The following is a 25,955-nucleotide window of genomic DNA, read 5'->3' as shown; positions in this document are numbered from 1 at the left end:
TACTAGCAGTATTTGACATATTCTGCAACAGCCTTAAGCTTACTGGAGCTAGTGAGCTGAAATCCATCACAGGGTGGAAGAAATACAATAGACTTTACTAGTTGCAGCTAACCATGGGCATCTAGATTTTGCTTTAAGTAATGGAGTACAGACCTCTCAGTGCACACATGTATCCCTTCTAGCAACCAACAACTTATTATACAGACACCAGGCACATTTTCAGTGTACTTTCTTCCACTCCTGTTCACCTGTGACCTTCTCCACAAGCCAACCACGCATACCTAACTAGCAGCAAGGCTTCACTTGTCCTGGGTTCTGCATAAGAGAACAAGACAAAACTTTCAGAGAGCAGTAATTTTGTAGTGGGGTGAAGCTGAATTAAAACCAGTAACAAATTAAGCTACAAATGGTCCCATGACACCCAATCGAAAGGAAAATAACAATAAGACAACTGAGTGAAAGTTGAAACATATGTAATATATATATAAGAATCAATTTAACTCTTTATCAATGCTGAATGCATCCAACACAATTTTAAGTACATCCATGATTTTAATGCATTAAATACATAAAATACCACAAAATTCAAATAGTGCAGGTGATACTGAATGCCAGAGGTTCGCTACAACCACTGCAATGGTACTTTAGGAAAAACAAAACAATGTTTTAGCTTCCATTTTACTGTTTTAGTATGTTCATCACAGTATTTTTTCCCTTTATAAACTGGAAGGATACAGAGCTAGAAAACAATTTAGTCTTTCACATTCAACATGACATTTAGTAAAAAAAGTTACAAAACTTTTAATAAATGAGTATACTGGAATTCTTCAGCTAACGTAACACGGGATTGTTGCTTTATAGCCAATAAAGAACTTCAAAACAAGGAAGCAAAATGCTGTCTTCAACTGCAATGATGTTAATCCGGAGTCATGACAGTAAATTCCATGGAAATAGCCTGGAGTTACACCAGGAATAAGGAGGCGGCAATTGCTCCCTCACTTTCTGAGCCCCCAGAAGTCTATCAACTAAAAGCTTAAAACAACAAGAAGTTCACATAAAAATGAAGCAGCAATTACCTTCAAGGGTACCGTGAGATATTTCAAGATTGAAATTGTTGTGAGTCAAGTCAAATGGGTTTAGTGCATTATGATTTGGCTTTATAAAAACATTTAACTGCATACTACATATAGAACACCCATGTTTTGCAGTCAAGTAGTTAAAATCACTGTATATTCCTTACAGGTGACAAACACGTGGACTGGAAAAAGGTAGCTAAAAATCCAGTTTAAAAAATAAGAAAGCAGACATTTTATGAAAGAAATATTGTACTTGCAACTGTAACTTATGCTATTGGTGCTCCCGTTAGATGGGCTGCTGATTTAAGTCTAACCAGAAAAGATGCACTCAGATATATATATAAAAATCAAAACAGGTAGGTGCCTCCTTCCAGGCTGGAAAAAAAATCCAAGATACATGGCATATTTAACCAATAGAAGGGAGCTAAGCTTTACCCCAATCCTTTCATAATGCACTTAATGAAATATTTTTTTCTTTTAAAAGAACCATTGGTATTAAACAGAGCTTTTGCTTTACATACAGTATTGGTATATACAAAACACACACAGAACAAAGATGCAAAAAAACCAAGCAAGTGACTTCAGAAGTTCTGAAGCTCAGGAATATTTTGGTACAGGTCCAAAGTCTCTGGATTTGAGAAAGCTCCCCGCTGCTCAACTTCTTTCCCTGCAATTATTTGCTTCACAGCTACTTCCACTTTTTTCCCATTTATGGTATACTGAAAAACAAAACCAGCAATGATAAAATTACACCTTTCATGCAGTAGCTTTAAGGAAATATTCATGAACCCCCCCACCAATCCCAGAACCCAATCAAAATTTAACACAATGGTCTTCCCTTCTGTTACACTTGAGGCACCAGAATCTTTCTTCCGAAAAATCACTTGAAGTGGAATTTAAAGAAGAGTTTGTATATGATTTTAGTTTATTACTCCTATTTAGTAATAGCATGAGAATCTGATCAAGCTTCAACTTAAACCAATGAAACCAGATCAGAATCATGGTATAAACACTGATCTCTTAATGTTTCATATTCTGACACATCCAATTTTCAAACAATTTTTAATTTTCTAAGGGTGGGCTGAAAAAAACAAGGCCCAACTCCATTAACTTTGGAAGAAGAAAAGCATGACTTTCCTACCTTAAATGGACAGTCTTTTTCTAATAAAGTGAAACACTGAGCTTAAATGGTCCTCTACATTGAAATGTTTCAAAACAAACCATAACAAACAGAAGCTTCACTTCCACTTACGATTCACACAAGATTACATTGTATTACTCCAAAACAAAGTGCACTGCAGGAAAACCACAAACCTAATTCTCCTTTTCTTGGGATCAGACCACTGTAATTTCTGACTAGTAAAATACAGTAAGGAAGAACTACTCCAATGTTAACAGCAACTATCAAGGCCCATTTGAGATTATGATCTCTGCTTTTACAGGCACTAAGACTTTAATACGACCTTCCTTGAGCTGGTACCACTGAGAATTTTTGGGGGACAGCAACTTTGAAAAGCTGACCTCCAAATCTCAGTCTTGTTTCTGTTCTGCAGGAACAGAAACTGCCCTTGCTTTACAACTGAATCTGCTGATCAGGAAATCCAGGTTGTTCCTGGACTCCAAAGCCACTGAAACTCCTGAACTCCAGACATCACTATTTTTTATTAGAGACCTTTTAGAGCCAGGCTAAGTAACCCTCAACTCAATACATGCTTGCAATATTGATCTTCATACTAAAAATCAAACTTTTCCTTATTAAAACTACTGAAGTCATGTGAATCCTACCCTCCTGAACCACATCGATCAACCACTCTTCCTCCTCAATGATTATCAACCTAATTTTTGCAAGTGCTCAGAAACCAGAAGACCTCAGTGGCCTGCAGAGGAACTTTAAAAAAAAAGATCGGACAGACTGTTCAGCAAAACAAATTTGTTTACTTTAATCAATAAACATCTTGTGGATGATGACCAGAATGCTTATGTGGTCAGGGCAAGACTAAAAAGATTTACAATAAGAGTCTGCAGCACCTCAACACTTAAGTACCTCAAAAAAGCCTGCTTTGTACTACTGAAGTCCTAATCATTTCAACACAGCTACTTCTACCAGTCTACAGTCAGGATTAGATGGTATTTTCAGATGAAGATTCAAATACATGACTAAAAGTAGCAGAAAGTAGAGAGCTTTCCCTTCCAAGCAAAACTTTCAAAGAAAGATGGGAGACTGCTTTGATCACTTTACTACTGCATATTTACCTGAAAGGTAATTAAAACCCACTCAGTTGGAAATTCAGTCATAGTGTGAACTAATTAATGATCTAAGATGGGCAGCCTATCACCAACACCTCACTGCCATCAACTTTGGGCTGTATATTCAGGTGCTATACATGGCTTACAAGTTCAACACTTCATGCAGAAGCTAAGTTACAGCCCAGAAAACTTAGTCTTCACCATTTAACAGGTGCAGGGGGTCTTACACTCACGCAAAGAGGACATTTTGAGCCAAGTATTATTTGCCAACAGTGGCCTGAAACAGAAGTAACTCAACAGATCAGAACTAGCTGGCTGTGCGCACCGAGTCTGGCAATCCTGAACCACTTTCATATAGAAACCCACATGGGCAGTAAATACATATCAGAATATCAGACGACTGGTCTTAAGTCTCAAGTCTTTTTTCTAGGTACACTCAAGTCGATGTGCAAATGGACTTGACAATGCACTCTGTACCCCCATTCTGCTGCTCATAGAGCTGTTGAGGAGAACAGAGAGGACTATAAAAAATAGGCACTGCAACTGAAGAGTTCATACAGCAAGGAAGACCACTGCAAGTAATGCAGCTCCAGAACACTGAGCATGCAGAACCTTTAGCTGTACAAATTTCTCTCCCCTCTCTGTCATAAGCACAACTATTTTATTGTAGTTACTGCTACAGTTAAGACAGCAACAGAGCTACACTTAAATGGCTAAACAGATGTAAAAGTGAAACTGTTTACAAAATGGTTTTATGAATTTGCTCAGTGCTCTCAGCTTTCATAAGAATGTCACTTGAAACAAGAAAACAAAACCAAAATAAGCTTATGGGGAAAAAAAAAAGAAAAGCTAAAGTTAAATTACCGTTTTAATATTTTCCTTTAAAAGGCTTAAGTATATATTACTGAGAAAATGCAACGCATTTATGAACTGAGAATGGGCATTTTTAGGTATTGTTAAAAAACAAAAACATGCTTAGCTGAAAAGGAGATGAAATGATGTTGCTAGGCAACATAGACAAACTATTTATAAAGCTTGAATACACTTTTGAGATGCTAAAATTTCCACACATGTGGGTTTGAAGAGCAATGACAACTGCTCCTTAATTACTATTCAAGGTGACAAAGAAAAAAGTAGGCAGCATTTTTCATGACATACCGGAATGCCTTTGGTTTCTAGAATGAGGCTTGGAACATGCCTGGCAGAAAGCGCTATACGTATTGCATCCTGAATTCTTTTCACCAGATCCTCGCTGAACGCATGGTTTAATGCCATCTTCAGGAAGAGTATCACCCTCTCCTCCCCATCTTTGTTGTACTGAGGGACACAGAGGCTATCAGAAACCTCCTCAAAGGCTTCAACTGAAAATAAAGGAAGAGTCCTTATTAGAACCTGCATTTGTATTATTAGCCTGGATGCACAATTTTTTATGGCTCCACCAAAAGAAATACCACTTCCCCTAATGCTGCAAAGGTAACACAGGCCTCCTGGCTAGATTATTCTACAATAAGCTTCCCCCAGTGCTCTGAAATTTTAACCCTTGCTCAGGTGAAAAACCAGGTTTAAGGACCATATGTATTTAGGCTTTTACATGCTTGTTACACTAAGCTATTTTCTGTGGGTTTCCTCACAATCCCTACTGCTGCACAGACAGAAAACTAACATTCCTGATCACACAACAAGGAGAGCCAACAAAGAGGTCCTTAAGTCTCAGATTAGCACCTCTGCAGGCACACAGCTTCACCACTTTTCACAAGACAGAGCTGCTTTGAAATATGAAGCACAAGCTCAAGAACGTCTTTAATTAAGAAAGATATGATAAACCAGTGTCAAGAGCTTGCCTTGGCAGGGGGAAGCCTCAGAAGTTAGGTATTCTCTTATAAATCTACATGACACAATTAGTCTGTAAGGCTTTACATGAAAGCAACATGTTACAAAGAACGCACCTCAACTAGTCTTTTCCAGCCCTACAGATACTTCAGGAAATTTCAATTCCACAAAATTTTGTGTCCACAAAACTGAATTTTGCTGTTAATGCAAATATGCTCTATACTGTCTTTCATTTGAAGAACAGCAAGTCTTCTATTACTTAATCCTTCCAAACACCTTTACAACGCTTACATTTCAGATTTAAGGCAATAATGTCACAGCTGAAAGAGGTGAAAAGTTGATTTAATACCTATGTTATAGATTTCAGAACTTCCGAATCTCACTCCATTTGGATTTAACGTACCATCACTGAAAATCACACACAAAACAAATCAGCATTAAAATGTGATTAGTTTGATGAAAAGAGAAAAACTGATGCAATTAACAAGGTCTCTCTGCATTTCATGCAGTGAATATGCAGCCACATTAGAAACAGAGCTTCAAAAGAATCTGATGCAAAAAGGCATTTTTTGCTTGTTAGAATGAAGATGTACAGAGGGCCTCAACATTATCCATTCACCTTTCCCAATCCCTCCCCTCTCCAGGAGCCTACAAACACACACACACCACTGATGACAAAACAGACCAAGAATCCTTGTAATACCCGATATTGCAATTGCACATCATTACTTTATATTACACTTATATTATAGCTGGAACTTGTGTTTCATATATAGCAGCCTTACACCATATATGCCTGTTGTAGTAGGTCTATTTGTGACAATGCAGGCACAGCTTCAAAGCATTCACTCAACTTTGTTTTGAACAGCAACTTTTAAATGCAAACAGAAAAATGGAGCTCCAATTGTGATCTGGAGTGTCTACAATCACTAACAAGTGCAACTTAATACCTGACCTTCCATAATTAAGCTTTGCTGTAAAGCAAGTCAGTGGCAAAGCCAAGCCCAGGAAAAAACCCAGAAGTTCCTGCATTTCCAACAAACTCTCTTATAAATGATCATCATAAACCATGGAACACAACTGCCTTGTGTTCACATATACAAAAGTGAGGCAGAAACTTGAAATGGGCTTCCTTCCCTCTAATCCCGTTGCTCTGACTGATTTAAGGGTTGAAATTCACAGGACTGGATTTAACAAAATTAACATAAAGCTAACAGGCATAATGGAGAATAATCATCATGCTCTAAGGTGAAGTTTGCAAATTTTAACACTTGTGTACTCAGAATATTTTTACCAAAACACTATACCTGCGACCCAGCATGACAATTCCTCCTGTCTTGGGATTAATTTTGCAGTAATCGCCATGTGCCCAAACACCTATTAGAGAATGAGAGGTTAAGCAGCTGATTTCTTACTGATCCAGTCATGGCAGGCATTTGTATAACTCAACTCATACTAACTTAGTAAAACACATACAAAAATGTAACATCTCAGATACACTTTGGGAACTACCCACAGCAAATGTGACAGTACTTAACTAAGTAAACAATCCACACTGCTTTTACTACAAAGAGCTAGCACACAAGAGCAGTTCACACATAGGATCAAACCCTGGGTTATCTTCCAATTGCTCGTTTGCATGACTATACACCATCCTTTAGAAAACTGATGAATAGCAGCTCTGAATACCACATTTTGCGGAAACTGGAAGAATCTTCCACAAGGTAACAATATTCCCACCAGTCTTTCTTGATCCACTTTTCATAATGTATCGTTCTGTGCAAGCTTTCCTAGCTTACACAATAGGTCTTAACAATTCCCTAAGGAGCTTACGCGCTTAATGTTCTTGATTTGTGTTAACGTAAAATCAGATTTAGCTTTTCAGAGCTGAAATAATTTTTGTATTAAGATTGATACCACTACAGCTGCCTGCCACAAACAGAAATGCAAGTCAGTTCTACTCAACTTTTCCTAAAAAAAACCCAAACGTCAATTATTTGCACATGCATGGGCACATAAGACCATTTTCTATCTTAACCGTTACAACCTTAAGCTTATTTACAAGGAAAGACAGAAAAGGAGTTTCAGACAGAACCTTGGGACCATAGTGATTTCAGTCTAACCTGTCACACTTTTTTTTCCATTTATTGTTGTCAGGCTTAAATGCAGACTGCAACTTCCATGTTCCCTCAATTTTCCTATATGATTATCTCCTGTCATACATCCTGACTTCTCCTCTGAATCAATACTGTATTGCTGCTATTTATTAAAAAGCTTCTGCCTCCAAAAAGCAGCAGCTTGACGTCCTGGCTCCTATGAAAGCCTCTGCTCAGTAGGCAGCAGGGAGTTCAGCATCACTGTGCCACATAAGCAAAAGCTCTGGATGAGCAGAGTCCTCCACAATTATTAGGAAGAAAGCCTTGGGCCCACAGTATCTGTTCCTTTACTCTTACCACCACTGGAAGACTGTATGAATGCAGAATATGCATGTCTGAGGCAGCATATACTTAAACCTCATGCTAATGAGGTAGCAGGTCAGCACGTATCCCTTAGGATCCACTCCTCTGGCTAGGTAAGAGCCTCTGGCAGAGGTGCAGTAGCACTAGTTAATGGAGGATTGCTCCCTGACCTATTCAGCACTTTCATTTCACAGTCACGCCAAGAAGTCTATGTCTGTGCTACAGATCATCAGGATGTTACAGTCATATCTGCCTAATTAGAGCAGAAGCAAAATGGGATTGGAGCTTTCCAGAGATTCTTATTAAACTCATTTGGATCCATATTCAAAACAAAGCACTAGAAAACAGAATGAGATACCATGAAACATGCCACAGAGTTCTCACCCTGGAAATCTAGATTCAAAGGTGCACCTGCTATAACTGGGCAAGAATAAACCTGTGCTTTCCTAACAGCAGTAATATAATCTATATCCTTGGTCAGTCTGAGCAATATCCAAAGCCCTTTGGTACATACCTGGGAATTTTGAAAAATAAGCCTTCCTGTATTTGTTTCCATTCTCATCATTCCAGAAGTGCGTAGGCTGACAGGGAATAGGCTTGGTACAAACCAGCTCTCCACTTTCACCCCAAACTGGTTTTCCTGTTTGCAAAGAAAGATGTATTTTTGGCATTTCCCTTCTGTAAACAATGGAGTACCAAAGCAAAGAGCATCTATAGTCACTACTTACATGCCAGATGCCAATGTAGGTATGAAATGAGCTGCAACTGGTGGTCTTAACAGCTTGTGCTCAATTCCTAAACTCATCCTTATCTTAACCTCAGTAACTCCAAGAGAGTTACACCACAGGGTGGAAGACAGCCTGGCATCCACAGCAATATAGCTAATCAACACACACACACCAGAGTCCAGAACTTGGCCTTGATGTGCCTCAGCAGAGTAATAGAAAAGGAGAGCCTTCATACACATTGAATATCTTCACTAGTCCTGTATGATCCAGATCAAACGGATGCAGGTTTTATGGAACAAGTTCCCAAAGTGAAACCACGCATTTAACAGCTGACAATTTACCCATCTGATGAATGAAACTTAAGGCCATAAAACTACTGTATTTCGTAAGAACATATAATATTTTGAGTAACAGTTACCTTCATCATTCCATGCTTCTACAGCCATTCCAAGATTTCTGGCCTGAATTTCTCCTTTGTAAACTGGAATTGTAACATTCTGACCCATGAAACACGAAATTATATCTGTCCCACCTACAATAAAAGAAGTCCATTTAAAATACACAGTACTTTTTGGAAAAAACAAACCTGAAAGCTACATATGAACTCTAGAACAGCAAATACCAACTCTGGCAAATGCTTCTGATCCACATTAAGCAGCACAGGGTAGAGAGTACTATCTAGGACAGGGGTCCTCAAACTATGGCCCACGGGCCAGATATGGCCCCCCGGGGTCCTCAATCCAGTCCCTGGTATTTACAGAACCCCCATGCCCCTCAGGGGAAACCAAGCAGCCACAGATGATTTCCTGCCACTTAATCTGCGGGCCAACCCCCTGTTTAAAAAGTTTGAGGACCTCTGATCTAGGATGTTACACGACTTCTAATAGAAGGAGCTTTCTTTTCTTACTTTATATGTCTTTATATGTGTATGCCCTTGATGCAGAAATATTCCTTAAGGCATAAGTTTTCTTCTTCCAGCAGTTTCTTTAATGACATTTAGGGAAATTTCTATTTTATGAGACTGAGAAAATAAACAGGCCCTGGTTTACAGACTTAAGAAATTTAAGATCACTTACAAATGTTTTCTTGTTTGTTTTCATTAAAGTAACCAGTCAAGATATTCTACTTAATATTTACTTAGTTTTTGTCTTGTTCTCATTAGCAGGGGGGAACCATATCTATAGGATGAACAGTTACCTTAACAGCAACAGATACTGTCAAAGTGCTTATTAGCTGGAATATTTATAGTCTTTTTAGGACTTCAAGGAAGTACAATTGTAAGACACAAATCAATTGTTAAGAGTTACTCAAATACAGCCTTCTGTATTTGAGACTATTAGTGTCTATAGCAGCAAGTTCAAGATTCAGCACTACTCTTGCTAAGACCAGAGTCAGAGGTGACTCCAGCAGCAGAATTGTCAGACTTTAAAAATCAAACTGAACTGAATTAAAAAGCACTTTGAAAAAGCCAGTCCTTGTTAAAAAGCAGAATAAAGAGTTCTGTGGTGGACCTTATGTGAATAAAAGCTGCCTCAGCTAGCACTCCTCACAACAAACTGCACAGTATGTGGGCTTGCTATTTCTCTAATTATATAATTTACAAAAAAAAATATCTGTCTGCAGTGCCAATTACTTGGCACAAAATAATTGAAATGGGAACATGGAAAAAACTCTCCAAGAGATATTTTCTGCTAAAGTCAGCTATTTGCAGAACAGTGTGTTCTGTAGGTTAATAGACTCTTTTCTTGATCTCACCCTGCTACCCCTAAGGACAGCCAGCCAAAATAAATGATCTTGTTTAAGAAAAAAAAAGCTAAAACCCAAAACATCCACCATGTCAGAAACACTCCACCAAAAAGCCTCCGAGTGTAGGAGCTTCATTATGGCACACTGAATTATGCAGAAAATCTCTGCACTAAAAAGACAGTTAATTCCACTTTAACATAACCAAGCCTGAATGATCCAAGGCTTAAGCTTCCTAAATATACAGCTGCAAACAAGCAAGAAAGAAATGCACAGGCAATGAACAGAATTAGTAAGATGCACGCAGCATAAAAAGCATCACCTGAAATGGATCCCAGGAGGACATTGCTTTTTATGTGTTTGTAGACATACTCATAGCTTTGAGATTTGAGCAGTGATCCTGTAGATAGTATAGTGTGGAGTGTTTGGAGGTTGTGTGTTTCACCTTAAAAAGAAGGAAATCAAAATAGGTTAAAGTAGGATTTTCACAAGAGTTTGTAACTATTTGTCACTACAGTCTAGAATAATTACATAAAGGACTTTTTGACAAGATAACAGGGCCAGAATCTGGAAAGAGAAGGAAGGAGGGAAGACAGGAGGGATTCAGTAGGTTTTTTGAAGCTTACATGGCTTTAAATTCTTCTCTTCTAGCACAGCCAGCCACTTTGCACCCGTTCCAAGGATGGTGATCCTAGAGGGAGAAAAGTTTAAATGTTTTGCATATTTAAATATGCTAAGATTCTGAAGACCTGCAATTCCCAAGGCAGTAAGCAGAGGCTGTTACACACTGTACATTGATTAGTCAAGCAATGCAGTCTCTTAAAGCTTTTTAAGTGCAAGGCACATCCTTTTGAGTAACAAAAATTAGTCAGATCACATGTCATTCCTGCAGCTTTAAAACTTTTAATTCTATCTTTAAATATTAAGCAAAGCTTTCCCACTTCATGGAAAACATTCCCTTTCATTTACAGGAATTCATAACTGCAGAACACCCCAAAGACATCACAGAATATGTTATAACATTTATTTCATTAATGGGCCATAATTGCCACTAAGCTGTTTAACGCAAAACTGCTGCCTTGGTACGCTCTTACATATAAAAAATTTTGCCATTTCAGGGTACAGTTTAACAAAGAATACTTCACTCTGAAGACAGTAGCCAGCAATCTTCTCTTCAGATCACTGTTCTGTTTCCACTGATGGAAGTCTGAGTTGCAGGTGCCTAACTGAACATGAAATTTGGCCAAGCTCACTTAACAACTGAAGTCCACCCTTGCAAAAAGTGCATTTAGAGCTCTCCTGTACTACATGACTAAAACATGAAACAAAGGCTGCACCCCTTCCCTACTCTATCACCAAAAGCACTAGTTTAATGTTTCTGTTGACTTTCAGGAAATCCTCTTCCCAGCTTTCTGCTAATTAATTTTATATTACAGCAATAAAATCACTGAAGGAAACTCAGAGACAGATAAGGGTAAGGGATACGTCTGAGTGCACAGAACACGGACAATACATACATCAGTAGAACTTAAAATCCTGCTATCTTTGCTTTTACTCCAAAGGCAAGATGGAAGATGGAACAGCTCTTGAGATAAAGAGTTTCAGACACAGAGAGAAAAGGCTATTTCACAGTATCAAAAGGGGATGTCTTCACTTGCCATTTAGGTGCATGACAGTTACTGAGGCTGCCACCTCTTGAGTAGGGACAGGGAAAGGCTATTTGCACAAACACATCTGTGCACAGAGCAATTTATCAGGTACATGGGAACAGCACCATGAAAGCCCACAGAAGTATCCTGCTCCACCAGTCATCACGTACCACAATCATGTGAACTATTCTTACACTCATGTAATACCTTACTTCCACGCTACAAAGTATTGCTTATTTTACAGTTGGAATATGTAATGCTTCTCTGTATTTTTAAGCTCTTTGACACTTCCTCTACAGCACATGTAGAATCTAGTCTCCTATTATTTCCTTCCCAATGCTATGTAATTGGTGGATGGTGACTAAATACAGTTCACTTGAACAGATCTTCAATTGAAGTCCACTTCAGTATTTCTTGTCATGCAGCATGAGATATCTTGATGATAATATAAGAATATGGTATCTCAAGGAAAGCATGGTACGTCTTCAGAGAACTAAGGTGGTCCTAACATGTTGAAGCCTTTTTTTTATAAAATATGTAACATATGACTGAGTTGGGAACAGACTGCATTATGAAGTACTACACAGATGGCTACTGCTTTTAGCGCCAGATTACAAAAGTGAGACATGCAGACACATTTCAGTTATCTTCACTTACTTTTGGCATGTAGAAACAATGCTTAAAAATAAGCTGTGTTATTTCTTGATTCTCAATTTTCGCCTGTTGTTCTACTGCGGGTTTTTTTGGGGGGTGAGAGGTATCTAAAGTTTGTGGGGTTTGTGTTTCTTTTTTTTTTTACTGAAAGCCTTTTGACTAGGTGTTAGCCTTCAATTATAATAGCCAGAGACAAAGCGTCAGTCTTTAAATATTGCATGTCACAAAAAACAGAGTGAAGTTTAAATTATTAAATATCATGAGTCAGAAATGGAATCTTTTGGCATCCACTTTCTAACACAAATGATTTAGTTTTAATTATCAATTAAAAATTACACTCATTTTACCAGTAAAAACATTCAGAACTACTCCTTACATCAAGCTGGCAAAATAGGAAAGTTACAAAAAAAATTAGTTTAACCAGTGTACAAAACTAAATGCCACCACAGGATTTTGCAGCTGTTTACCCAATACCTGCCATTTCTCTAGGCTTCAAGAGAGGGTACTATGAGCATTTTTATGCACAAATAACTGTGTAAAACAATTAACAAACAACTTGGCAGGGAGAATTAACCATCATAGATTAAAAGACAAAATATGAAATATAAGAAACCTTGCTGAGCTTTTCCAGTCAATTTACGTCTTTAAGTCAAAGTGCTATACTAAGTCTTATGTTGAGCTACTTGAAAAAAAAAAAAGGATACTTATTTTATAAGTTCTGAGTGTGCTGAGAAATCACTCTTCAGATTGCTCCCAACTACTGCCTTTTGAAAAGGCTGCTCTTGAAAACTGACTATTGAACCAAAATTCTTTGTTTGCCTTGAATCCAAATACTTCACTCAAATTTGAAACAATCAGTTCTTTGTCTCTTCTGCTCTCTCAAAGACAGTTTCAGTACAAAATTTCAAAAACGAGTTCCACTCAAGGCTAAGTCAAAAGATAAACTATGTCATGTTACATACTAGGTTCTGACTAAGGGAATGACACCTTTAATGAGGTCACTTGTGTGGGCATCATAGCAGCAAAGGCCATTATCCTTCCATTTAATCTTGTTTACATACCCTAGTCTATCAGTCAAGTCCCAGAGCACATTTGGTGATGGAATTAGAGGAGATCCATCATACAGGACCACTGAAGCTCCTGTAGCAAGTGCAGTCACTAGCCAATTCCACATCATCCAGCCAGTCTGGAAAAAAGAACACACCTGTATTAGTTTCGATCTTGCTCAGCTAGTCATCCACTTTTCTGGCAACACTATCACAGAATCAGGAGTGTCACTTGCTATAATAAGCTGGTAGAGAACCTACTAGAAAGTGATGGACATGTGTAGCTCTTGGCAGAATCACCTGGACCAAAACACGCTACCTGCCCTTATGCATGAGCTGCCATCTTTCCCTCCACTTCCTTTGCCTGAAGTTTTCCTGCTTTAAGAAACTGTTCAACCAACAACTGAGTTTAAGCCCATCTCTTGCTGATTAGGTCTAATTGTTTTATTTAGGAATCAGAAAGTAAGGCTGGTGCACTCAGGCTCTCACCTGTCCCAAGACGGGATCAGCTACATGTTCCTGATTGATGTTTACCTAAATTATCCTTACGAATACTTAATAAAGATGGCAATTCCATATTTCCCTATACATACACTTTTGAAGCATGAGTCAAGAGACAAGAAATTTGGGACAAGGCAATTGTAACAACTCCATGGAGTCTGGAAATTGACTATCACTGTTGAAGTTTAGAAAGGAACTCTTGAGGAAAGACATTACCCTTCTCAAACAGTTACAGTAATAGAAGACTTTGGAATAATTTTCTTCAGCACAGCATAAGGAAAACCCACTACGTAACTGAACTCCTACATAGATCAGTTTTATTCCCTTTCCTTTACTGAACTTAAAGTTGGCCAGCTTCTTTCCTTCACCACCAAAACAGAGTCACAACAGAAATTCTCATCTTCAGCATGGTCTACCTTTGCATGATGCAGGAAGGTGGAGCCTATGTTGCTGGTGATATTGATGAGGCAGATCAATAAACCTAAGAGACTGTAAAAATCAACTTACTTCCTCACTAATTAGATCAGAAACATTTAACACTGGTTTGACCTTTCATCAGAAAGGTTCCCAATGCATTTTATTATTCCACCTGACTTTTTTTCAACTCGGGGAAGTAGGACAATCCCTTGCCGAACAAGAATTAAAAATACATAAAAATGTACTTGTAGACTTGTATGAAAAGCTCTCCTATCTTTGTAAGAAAAACAGATTGAAGTGTTCTTTAAAATGCCTTAATAAGCCACACTTGCCGTTGTATAGTACATAAGAATGTCATTGCTGGTCATGTTGCCATGAAGAATGTGTTCCTTCAGATGCTGTATTAGCGTACCCTGAAAAAGAACAGAGAAAGAAAAAAATCAAGTTCACACAAGTGAAAAGCAAAACTCTTGACAGCACATTCAGGCTTCAGAAAAAACCTAATGTTGGCAATACTTTGCAGGATGCACTCCAGGATTAACGGCAAGTATTTCCTTTAACCACAACTGAAGTAAATCCCAGGGCCTATCTACAACAGCAGCAGCAATTACATTCTCCATTTTCTCACACAACTTTTCAGCATCTCTCATTAGACCTCAGCAATTCCCACCGCACATCACTTTTACTCCATGGAATTAATAACTTCCTTCACTTCCAACTCTGCTCAGCCATCACAGTTGCAGAGTACTCCACACAGGCTGGAATTTTAATAGCATGCTTTTACCAGTCATGTTTTCCACGAAGGTAAGCCCTTTGACCTTCCAGTTTCATTTTCAGAATATCAAGGCAACTGGGAGGGATGAAGGACCTAGAACTGCTATAAACTGCAGCAGCTGCTACGCATTAACACTACGTACCCAAGCCATCTTACCTGTTAACATCTAGGAGACAAAAGACCTAACTATATACATCTCTCATGTATGTGTGTGACTAGCAATGTGAAAAAAAATCTCACTGCTCAAAGCATCAATAGTAATAAAGTAGTTAAACATATTACTTCCGTTTCTCTTTGTTTGAATAGCTGCTAAAGTACCTTCCTGATCATCATTAAAGCGTATCTTGTTAGGATAAATAAATTTACAAACTACTTCATTAAGTCACTTCACTGCACTGACAAATTCATGTAGTTGATTTTAAAATAAAGATGCTTTTTGCATTTACGCAAGGAGTTATAGTGGAACTATTAAGAGCCTCATAAGCACGGAACAAGATTTATGTCGGAAGAAAAAGGTTACAGATAAACATTCGAAATGAAAAAAAAGAGTCATGAAACTGGCACACGCTTCAGGAGAAAAGGCAGAAAACATTCAATAAAAATAAAGGAGTAAATCTTATTTTCTCTTTGCAGCTCAAAGGAACCAGGTCTGAATTCACCTGCTACTGGTTTGAACACACCAAGCTGTCACAATGCTGCCACCTAGCGGCATCTATGTCTATCTACATTTTAAAACTAAAAAAATACAAATCGGGATTTAGAAACACTGTTTCTAACTTTAAGGTTGCCAAAAACATTGCAGGTGTTAACATAATTGTTCCATTTATAAAGGTAAGCATCTTTGCCCTGCAGGTGAATCTGAAAGAGCCACACAAGATAGTGAAATTAAAGGCACATTAAATTATAAGTATTTGTTTTCTTTTTCCTTCATTTAGTTGTTGCTGGTTTACAGTTTTGGGACCAAAACTGTTCTGTTAACAATGACTAGGCAGAGGCTATGAACTGTTTCCCTGCAAAATCTGGTAAGTCACAGTCCAGAAACAGAGGTGTTGTGGTAGAAGGTATAGCTGCTCTAAAAAGCTTACAGCCCATGATGCTCTCTCAAGTTTATTTATAGGACTTGTATGACCCTCAAAACAAATCCTCAGCATTGACTATGACACAGATCTGGCAGCTGACAGAAAACTTACTGGTCTGCTTGTCTTCATTGGGCTTAACATACAGCTGATAAAAGCGCCGAGCATCTGAGTGTCAAAAGAACAGCGGGCAGGGCTGCTCCTGAACCGCATCATCAGCACATAAGGGACCGGTGCTAAGCCGTTACGTAGAGAAAGAGCAGCTACTCATGGTCCTGGTCTCACACCAGCAGCGTTCTCTCTACAGCGTTCAGAAAGAGCCTGAGTGAGAAAATCCCCAAGCGATTTGCCAGCAGTTACACAAGAAGCCTGCGGCAGCACAGCTATTTAAGCCCAGGTCTTGCGAGTCCTCAACACAGACAGAAACAAACTGATAGGAGTTTTATCAAAAAATTCTCCCGTTAGGTAGTTGAGAATATGGAATAAAACTGAAAAGGGCCCTGTATCAACAAGGCAAGAATCGCCACCAATGCTTTCGGGACTTAAGAACAACAACTACTCACTGATGTTTTTCAATTATTAGAAAGAACCCTCCAAACGTCTTCCCACAGCATGCCCAATTGTTCAAGACAATACAGCTTTATTTCCAAGACCAGAAACAAGCTTACTCCCTCTGAGGAACGACTTTTTAAATCATCTCCCATGACCTGGCTTCATCTTCTTTATTTACATATGTTATTTCACTGTGTATCAAGAAAACAGAATATGTGCGGAGAAAACAGAAACATACTGCAGGATTAGATACACAGAGTTGTGAATTTGAAGTAAGCTGCCTATTGGCATCTGTAAGATCAGTACAGCAACAAAACACTATCGAAACACACTGCAATAATTGAAGTGTCTTTACTGAAATGTCACCTCTTTTTGCATTTTTAACTGTCAAACCCAAACTTTGCTTAATCTGAGGCTGGAAAACGAGACAAGAGACTGTGGGCTAATTCTGCTTTTGTTGAAATCCGTGAGAATCCTCCTATTCCAGTGGAAACGAGATTCAGCCCAGAACATAGGAACCCAATCAAGCGTGCAGAAGACACCTCAGAATTTCTTTGCATGGATTTTTACCTACAGGCCTTATCCAGACTGACACATACAAAGCACGCAAACCATGGGAGCCTCTGATGCAACAGTGTGCTTTTAGGCCAGAGGTGTTAGCACCAGAACTTAAGGGGAAACAAACAAACAAAAAAAATAAATCACCCTGCAATACAGGAACTAGAGAGCTGCTCAGTGGGAACAGAGAATCCTCATAAATAACATATCCCACTCCGCAAACCATCCCATTCTCTCCTCCCCAGCAAGAATGAGTAGTCTTCACCTGAAGTCTAAGGTAGCTCTGTATGAACAGAGAAGACTATTCGGATGGAGAGCAGAGGCACAATTCAAGGGCAACCTAAGCAGCCATACAGGTAACATGGAAAGAAAAGAACTGTGCCACACAGAAGTCCTGTTCTCTGAGCTACAACAGTGTTTTTCATCTCTACTGTTCATCACTGATCACTGAACAAAACACCCGTCTTGTTTTTGCTAACCATCTCTGCAAGTACTTAACCAGTCTAAAGCCAGCACAGCTTCAAAACAGCTGTCAAGCTTCAAAATATACCTCCTCCTTTCTTCTTCACAAACATAGGACTTGTGTCCCAAAGGGACCATTTTATGTCACATGCTCCCTGGTACGATCCCCTATTGATAATATACAAAGCCAGGTGTTTACAGGCAGCATGGGATTTGTCTGTGGGCAAATCCTCCAGTCCTTGCCATCAAAGGGAGGCTAGAACATACACACTGCGGCTGTAACATCAAAGTGATCCTGCCTTCCGGCTACCTAGACAACGCTACAGCCAGTCTCGCAAGATGCTCCTCCTGACTGTGAGCTAACAGCAGAAACTATGAACTCTGGCTAACGGTTGTACCAAATTGTATAAATTAAACTGCACAAACGTGCTAGACAACACATTCTGCCTGCCTTAAGGGGAAAAAGCCCTGCTTTTTATTAAGGACTATACTAATGGCAGAGTTAAAGTTCCAACTGCATGCCTGACGGCTGGGAAAATTTCCTGAACTTTAGTAAGTTGCCCAGAACAACTTCTAGAACGTGACTAGAGTAGATTGAAAGCATGTGAGCACAGGTCATTTTGTCAGTAATGTTGTACATACCTCTAGCCACAACAAGACAAAGCCTAAAGCAAAGCCTCCATACAAAGCAAAACCTACACCCAAAGAGACAGCCAGCCTTCTGGCTTCCTTCCTTATAAAAAGGAGCGGTGAAGATGACATGCTCTGAACTGATAAACATAGGGAGTAAAGTTTACAGCAAAAAAAATTCTAGATAATAAAACCTGCAAGCTCTCAATGGACCTCAACTTGACAGTGTCCAAAAATCAGTTCCAAGCACCCAATTCAAGTTATCTGGCCTTTCTTCAACTGCCAGTTGGGCCAGTTCTACTAATGTTTTTCTGACTGATGCTTAACTCCCAGGAAACAGCTGAAATCTGAAAGGTCTCCACACCAATCTCTAAACCAAACTATTTTACATCCTTATTAATCCATACTTGCTTTCAGCCACTTACAAATAGAAAAGTTTCATTGCAAGTTGATGAAAAAGTGGCAGCAATCAATTCCTCCTTGGAGTATACACCGTGGTACGATACCGCTAAAGGAAAAATATAACCCCGGTAGTTAGATATAGATAGCGCAGCTCCAGGAGGGAAGACATACCCCTGCTGAATGAACCATGCATTTTGGTGCCCCTGTTGTGCCTGACGAATACATGATAAAGAGAGGATGACTGAAAGGCAGCTGTTCAAACTCCAGCTGAGGGGCCTGGTCTCCTTTCCCGGTAGCAAGGAAGTCTTCTAAAAAGACACTGCGTAAGAGGGGGGGAAAGAAACATTTCAAAAAAATATTTGAAAACATTACCCCAGCCCATATATAGGACCTCCTCTGTATCTAACAGCTCTTTTATGATAAGCTGTATCTTCACACTACGTACACTACTTGTATTCCCAGTCCTTCTACTCTTCAAATTGCTGATTATTTTATTTCCTTTCTTGGTTTTAAAGTAAAACATTAGTATAGTAATTGAGATGTGACTCCAAAAGTATCTAACCTCCATAATCCAGAGCAGTTAAAAAGCAAAACAAATTATCCCTAAAAGTGTCACTTACATTATTAATTAGTCATTTCTGGAAGCCACGTTCTTCTCCCTTCTATATCCTATTGAATTTTGCCTTAATTTAAGAATCATTAATACCAACAGTGATTTTGTAGAAGCAAAACATCTGCAGCAACATACTACTACTGTTTTCAGTATGAAGCTGGACCCACATTACAAAAACTGGCTAAATGCTAGCTTTTGAAACTGCCTGACCTCTTGGAACTTGCGATAGGTATCAGCATCCATCTCATCCCCCCTTAGGACAGTCACAGCTCACAAGCTCCCATTACCTGTTTGGAATCTTAGAAATATCTATGGCTTCCCTTGATGAGACATACGGAATCACCACCACTTTTTTTACATCTGGAAGCCCTGGAAGAAGGAAGAAAAAAAAATTATTTCCTACATTCAGTTACATAAAACAAAGGTCTTTTCTGCCCGATTGGACCGTTCAGGGTAACGCACTAAGCAACAGAAACAATTCTGATACGCCAAGTACTGAAACCCCAAAAGACTGAATTGTTACCTAAGAGGTAATTTCCTCAATATAGCCAGCCCTTTAAAAATACATGTGTAAACCTGCAAGCTTTAGCGATGTAATACCTCTTCATTTGCCTTCAGCAGCACTTCACTTGGGCTTAAAAAAAAAAAACACACCCAGCATCATCAGTCCCTGTTCCCCCACTTACACTGCTAATTTATGGTGATATGTTTAAGCTAGCAAAAGAGTGATAGAATTACACAAAAGACTGGTTTTGTGATCAAAATCAGTTCTGAAATCCTAAGTGGCCACAGAGATACCGTAAAGTAGGAAGGACAGTGACAAGCAGCTCAAAAATGACACTTTTAGTGGCAGTGCAGCCTTTGAGCGCTCACACAACTGCAGCATGACTAAGACTAGATGGTATGCAATGAAATACCTTTCACCACACTGAGCAGCTTTTCCAGGTGGTTATGTTCTTTGCCATTGTATATAACAGCTTCAACAGAGAAGATGAGCTTAGGCTGAATTTGGGAAAATCTGTCCAGTACACCCTAAGGACACAGAGAAAAGTTAGTTAAAGAATGGAATTAAATTGCTACAGTAGGAAAATGCACTGGATGCTAAAAGCAAATCTAAATTCAAGAAAGGAGCAGAGACAAGAATTAGCAGGAGAATTGTTAAAAGACTGCCAGTTTGTCTTCCACTCTCCCAAGAGCTTCAAAGTACAACAGGTTTGTAACAATTTATTTCATGACCCCCAAATCTATCAACCAACAACAAAGATAAAACCACCACAGATCACAGGACATTGTTCACTGAAAGATCAAGTTCACAAAGCAGTTAAAATTTCACCTTGGAAGTCAGACTTACAAACTCACCTCAAGAGGATAAGCACCTGTGATGTGAGCAGGAGTTAAGCACTTAATTTACCTGAAGGTCCACAACACTCCTGTCTGCATCTGCAGGCAGGTGCTCTCTATGCCCTTGTGAACTGCCCCAGGGCTGCTTTGACAATGTCCCAGTAGTTTGGTACTCTCATTGGGGGAAAAAAAAAAAAAAAAGCCACCAGTCTTCCAGAGGATGTGTTTATCACATGGCAAGGTGGCACTTCATAGGAACTGACCGCTTTGCTCTGCTACAATTAACAAAGGAAACCGTGCCACTGATTTCTACCAGAACAACTAGATATTGAAAACGTACGTACATACTACCAACAAGCCTGCCGCAGCTCCTTTAGAACCTCTAGGGAAGGACACGTTCAAATGCTAAATCTTCAGGTGTCCTCCAGCTTACACTGTATTCAGGAATTCACCATAGCTATTATCACATTTGAGAGAAAAAATCCTTCTGGTATTTTTTTTTTCCCTAGGTACACTGCATGCAGCAGCATGCCAGAAATAGATCTTTTTGTATTCAACAGCAAGAAGTAAATCCTTCTACTAAAAAGCTCTCAGCACACAGCCATGTTCGTTCCTCTCTAGCTACATTACTTGAAACATTAAGAACAAGATTATTCTATATTGTAAAATTGTCAGCTAACTGTTCAAGAACAGTATCCTAAATCATATTGAAAAAACACCCTCAAGACTTCAGTTGTGTTTATTCTTCACAGCATTTTTTATTTCTCTCCATCTCCTGCTTTGTCCTCTGTTTTGCAGCCAAAGCGAGACAAGTTATTACCAAATCAAAAGACCAATGCAAAAACATTACAGTCAATCTCTACTAAACTCCTCCTTTCCAAGCTGGGCTGGTCAGGGTTACAAGAGAGGCTGCTGCAAAAGTACAGAGGTCCTGCCCCAACAACTTCTCCCTGTTGTCTTTTTAGGCAAGCTCACTGACCACCACAGGCGAGGTACACGGATATGGCAAAATATGAACACGGACCTGTCTGCTGACTTAACACTGTCACTTAACAGCTTTCCCTCCTATCACCCCGAGATGCACTTCCTCTTCCTTGCTCACATCACAAGAAAATAGAGTGACAACGCATTGACACCTAACTTGATCAATTAGTTCAAAACAAAAATCACCAGAATCTGTTTTGGTGGCAGAAGAGGGTTTCAAGAAGCCCTTAACACATTACCTAACACACTCAGACATGTAGGTTTAATGCATTAAAATTACTCTCTAAGGGAGTATGAAATCAAGTTTCCTGCTATTTTAGGTATGTTATCATACCTACTTCATACCATTTTCAAAGAACAGACCAAGCAGCCAAATCACACATAGCATGTGTGCGCTTATATATGTGCGCATATGTATGCATGTATACACATTCACGCTGAGCACAGAGCATACATACCCTATATCCATGCTGTCTGATGTTTAAAAACAGAGACCAATGAGAGGACTAAGGGTATTCTAACAGAAGAATCAAATTTGAAGAGAAATGCGAATCAGAAGCTGGGATAACTACAATTCTCAGGGTTTTACCAATCCTGCTAACACACCCAGTTGGATTCATTAGCACTGGCAAGATCAAATCCCACAGGGCAGCCTGGTATGATACAAAGGCAATACAAACAGATGGAATAGGTAATTGCGACACTGGAACTTTAATCCAACCAGATGGCTCAGCAAGGAATTGCTTTCATGAAAATCATGAAAAGCTCAGGTAAAACAGATATGGCTCGTTCTAGTCTATGAGCCTCAAATCCAGTACTAAAGGTTGAGAAGGACCCCATGAATGGAGCTGCCCTGGCTTTGCTAGGGCTCACCAAAGGTTTCTCACAGACCCAAGAGCACAGCCTCTTTTTAAACTTACATATCCAACCTCTTATGCACTGGCTGCAAAGAACCACTTTCCTATTAATATATGTAAATGGATAACAGGGACTAGAGAAATGAAGCAAAAGCTGCCAAGAGTGGCGTTCTGCGTGGGAGGGAGCTCACTGGTTCTCTGACAGCAGACTTCCTGAACGCTTGCACAGTCTTCAGAGGTATGGCATTCAGAGCCTGCAACGTGTAGGCAGTTCTGAACAGTGACGTTTTCTAAGCTTCACAAAATATATACACACAATTGGGTTTGAAATATTGAAAATGCTACACTATTTCCCAAAACACAAACAAAATCTTCATTTACGTTAACAGGACTAACGCAACTGCACAGAAGCAGGAATATATTTTCCTTAGGGCGGAAGCCAATATCCCCGAGAACCTCTGCTGATCTCCCTCAAGATTTTAGGGTTTGAATTCATACACCAACACATGCTGCCAAGCCAAAGGAGAATAAATGATATCAATGGCACTGCTGCTCCAAGGCTAAGTTTTTTAATGAAACTATCACAAAAACTAAGCTAGCTGGGCACTGAAAATAACAGCACATCAACATGGACAGAAAACACACCAGTACTCTGTAATGCAAGCAAAATGAACAATCTTCCCCCAGATGAGAGATCAAATCACATTGCAAAGAAAATACTCCATACTGTCATTTTCTGAGCAAGCAGAAAATATTTGTAGAACAGATTGATCATTACGTGCTGTAATGACTTTTTTAATCATTTTTTTTCCCAATGATACAACCTCGAGTGCGAGAAAGCGGAATGCTGCTGCCCTCTAGCGCTAATCCAGAGAGGACAGTTCCCTACACCTAACCAGCTACGGGGGTTAAACACTGAGATTGAGGGTACGCATTACCTAAAAAAACCCCACCTTTGGTATTTTCTCTGTTCTGCAGTGCAAAAAAGCATGCTTTCAAGCATACTTTTAGATAGAACACTCCATTTTAGAAGTGATTCGCACCTGTTGCTGCTTATGATGTGTGCTAAAGACTTTCCAAAGAAAGTAAAATACATTCCCAAAGCTTCCAGTGAACACTGCAACATCTGTTTGGCTATCATAATCATATCGCAATTTTTTTTACCGTATTTTACACACAGCATTTATTCCTATGCTAAAAAGAACTGAGTTAGCGATATTAGCCTGAAATCCCTCAACTTGTTGGCAAACAAAGCCTCCTCGAAGAGACCAGGTGGGATATTGCTCAGTTTAACCACGCAGAAGGCAGAGGAAGGAACTACTTGGGCAAAGGAACTGGATCGTGGCTAAGCAGCCTGGGAAAAGATTTGGGAATGAAGGGCCAAGTCCCAGACAACTGTTGCATTGCTGCTCATTTGCACAATTAATAAAAGCTCGCCAAGGCCATGGATTCTGCCTGAAAATATCCCCCGTGAGTCAGCTAAAAGATACTCGAATTACTACGCTGAAAGTCATTATTGACAACTGAAAGCACGAGTTTTCATTCAGTTTGTGGTAGCCAGAAAAAAAATAAAAAAAAAATCTGGTGTACTTGGCTGTGCCAGGAGATGGCAGTAAGGCTAAAGCAAACAGGATCTATCCCGCACTGTCACTTTCACGTCTGTCTCAAACAGGAGGAGAGCTTTTCTACACCACCTGATAATACAGCTACTCACGTTAATGCCAAAGTCCGGTGATGTTGAACTCCAGATAGCACCAATACTTGCAGCAGCGAGCATTGCTTCCACCGCATGAATGCTGTTTGGTAAGTAACCTATGGCAGAATTTGAATGGTTAGAGACTGAAGAAACTAAAAACCACAAAATCTTAACAGTAAACATAACGTATACAATCGCCACTTCAAACAGACTAAAAATGAGAAGCCCCAGACTGAAGGATCCTTTGAAATTTTCCACACAATTGTCACTTCCTCCTTCGAAGTCAAATCAGTTGCACAAGGAGGAAGACACAATCCCTTTTATAAAAAAGAGTTGTATCCATTTCTCTATCTACAAGGTTACTCCCAATTTACAAAAGTTTCCGCTTAATTAATGAGACTTTCAGGATAAGAGGGCAGCATGCTCCACAGAAGAACTGGGAGAGAGAGAAAAAGTTTGTGGATTGAACAGGGTACATAGAGACTAAGGATACAGCACCAAGCAGGGGAACAGAACAGGTCTGTAGAAACACCCCTTAGAAAAGGAACAAGTAGCTGGAAGCAAAGGTTACAAATACTCAGTTCAAAAGTGGAGATGCCACTTTACAAAGCTAAACATTGTCTGATAGACACTACCAGAATCTTAAACACAAACAAGCAAAACCAGCGTCTCAGCTGATAAGGAAGTAATACAGTGTGACAAGCCCTGGAACATCATCACACCAATGGAGCTCTTCAGGCTTACCTCATCAACTTACAGGAAGATTTCAAGGTTTACATTCAATTTATCAAGGCACACAGAAGAACCAAACATCAAGAAAGTTACATTTGCAGTGGGCTCCATTTGACCAGCTCTCCAGAAGGTGCTGGGTGCCTGAGACTGACTCTCAACTGATCAGAATCCAACCCACAAATGAAAACACGCAGTCAAAATTCACCAACTACACTGAAGTAGATCAAAGATCTCTTAAGCAACCAAGAAGATGCCCAAGTCCTTAAAAAAGGCACATGACAGGCCTAATTACAGTACTTGGACACCTAATTAGAATTCAGTGTTTGAAAGCAAACTTAAATGGCAATAAAAACGCTTTCCAACCCACTAAAAAGCAGCAAGCACTGACAGATCTTGGACTGCAGTGCAAGCTGCAGGTGCTCCACAACTATCTATCAGACCGCAAACGCTCACTAGTGCTAGGCACTTTTCAAAGATAGATTATTTAGGGATGTACTTTTCAGGACAGGAACTAAGGTCCCAGACCTTAATAGCTATTTCTGCTATGTTAACTTTATCAAGTAGGAGGGTACTAAGCTTGATTTTTGCCAGTGTGCCTACAGCTTGAAAAAAATCCATCCTTTTTCAACTTCGTAAGAAGCAGACTTTAAAAAAACCCCTTGAACTGAGGTTTTTCTTCGCAATTCAAAAATCAGTGAAATCTGTTTCTTAAACCAGCTTGACCACTTCAGTCAAGTCTCTAAACTGCTGTGGTTTTGAGAGTAGCAACTCTGAAAGCAGCACTATGACTTAAGGCCAACAATTTCTGGAAAAAACACACAACTGAGTAAAAACTCATACCATGTTAAGATATATGTTACTCCCTAGAGCTGCCTATAGTTTGTAGTGTACTGTTCAGTGAAGTTCTCGAGTACCTAAAGTGCAGCA

At 39.4% G+C, this 25,955-nt stretch overlaps 1 protein-coding gene across 5 annotated transcripts in view; it reads right to left on the bottom strand.

Annotated features, from left to right (window-relative positions):
* Nucleotides 1–456: 456 nt before the first annotated feature.
* The window catches only part of LOC308065232 (acetoacetyl-CoA synthetase), a 45,624-nt gene continuing 20,125 nt past the window's right edge, over nucleotides 457–25,955 (bottom strand). For 4 of the 5 annotated variants that reach the window (XM_080390955.1, XM_080390956.1, XM_080390957.1 and 1 more), the window contains 14 exons: nucleotides 24,315–24,412; nucleotides 20,336–20,450; nucleotides 19,706–19,787; nucleotides 18,977–19,124; nucleotides 14,683–14,763; nucleotides 13,448–13,572; nucleotides 10,710–10,774; nucleotides 10,406–10,528; nucleotides 8,759–8,872; nucleotides 8,127–8,252; nucleotides 6,461–6,530; nucleotides 5,503–5,561; nucleotides 4,482–4,684; nucleotides 457–1,795 (listed from right to left, as the gene is read on the bottom strand). In XM_080390955.1, the coding sequence (XP_080247081.1) occupies nucleotides 1,658–1,795; nucleotides 4,482–4,684; nucleotides 5,503–5,561; nucleotides 6,461–6,530; nucleotides 8,127–8,252; nucleotides 8,759–8,872; nucleotides 10,406–10,528; nucleotides 10,710–10,774; nucleotides 13,448–13,572; nucleotides 14,683–14,763; nucleotides 18,977–19,124; nucleotides 19,706–19,787; nucleotides 20,336–20,450; nucleotides 24,315–24,412 (1,547 nt within the window). In that variant the 3' untranslated portion in view covers nucleotides 457–1,657. The remainder of the gene's footprint in view (nucleotides 1,796–4,481; nucleotides 4,685–5,502; nucleotides 5,562–6,460; nucleotides 6,531–8,126; nucleotides 8,253–8,758; nucleotides 8,873–10,405; nucleotides 10,529–10,709; nucleotides 10,775–13,447; nucleotides 13,573–14,682; nucleotides 14,764–18,976; nucleotides 19,125–19,705; nucleotides 19,788–20,335; nucleotides 20,451–24,314; nucleotides 24,413–25,955) is intronic. The other variant, XM_080390958.1, reaches the window with a different exon arrangement.

The sequence above is a fragment of the Falco punctatus genome (assembly GCF_963210335.1).
Source record: "Falco punctatus genome assembly, chromosome: 1".
NCBI lineage: Eukaryota > Metazoa > Chordata > Aves > Falconiformes > Falconidae > Falco > Falco punctatus.
This window is presented reverse-complemented; position numbering and strand designations above follow the sequence as displayed.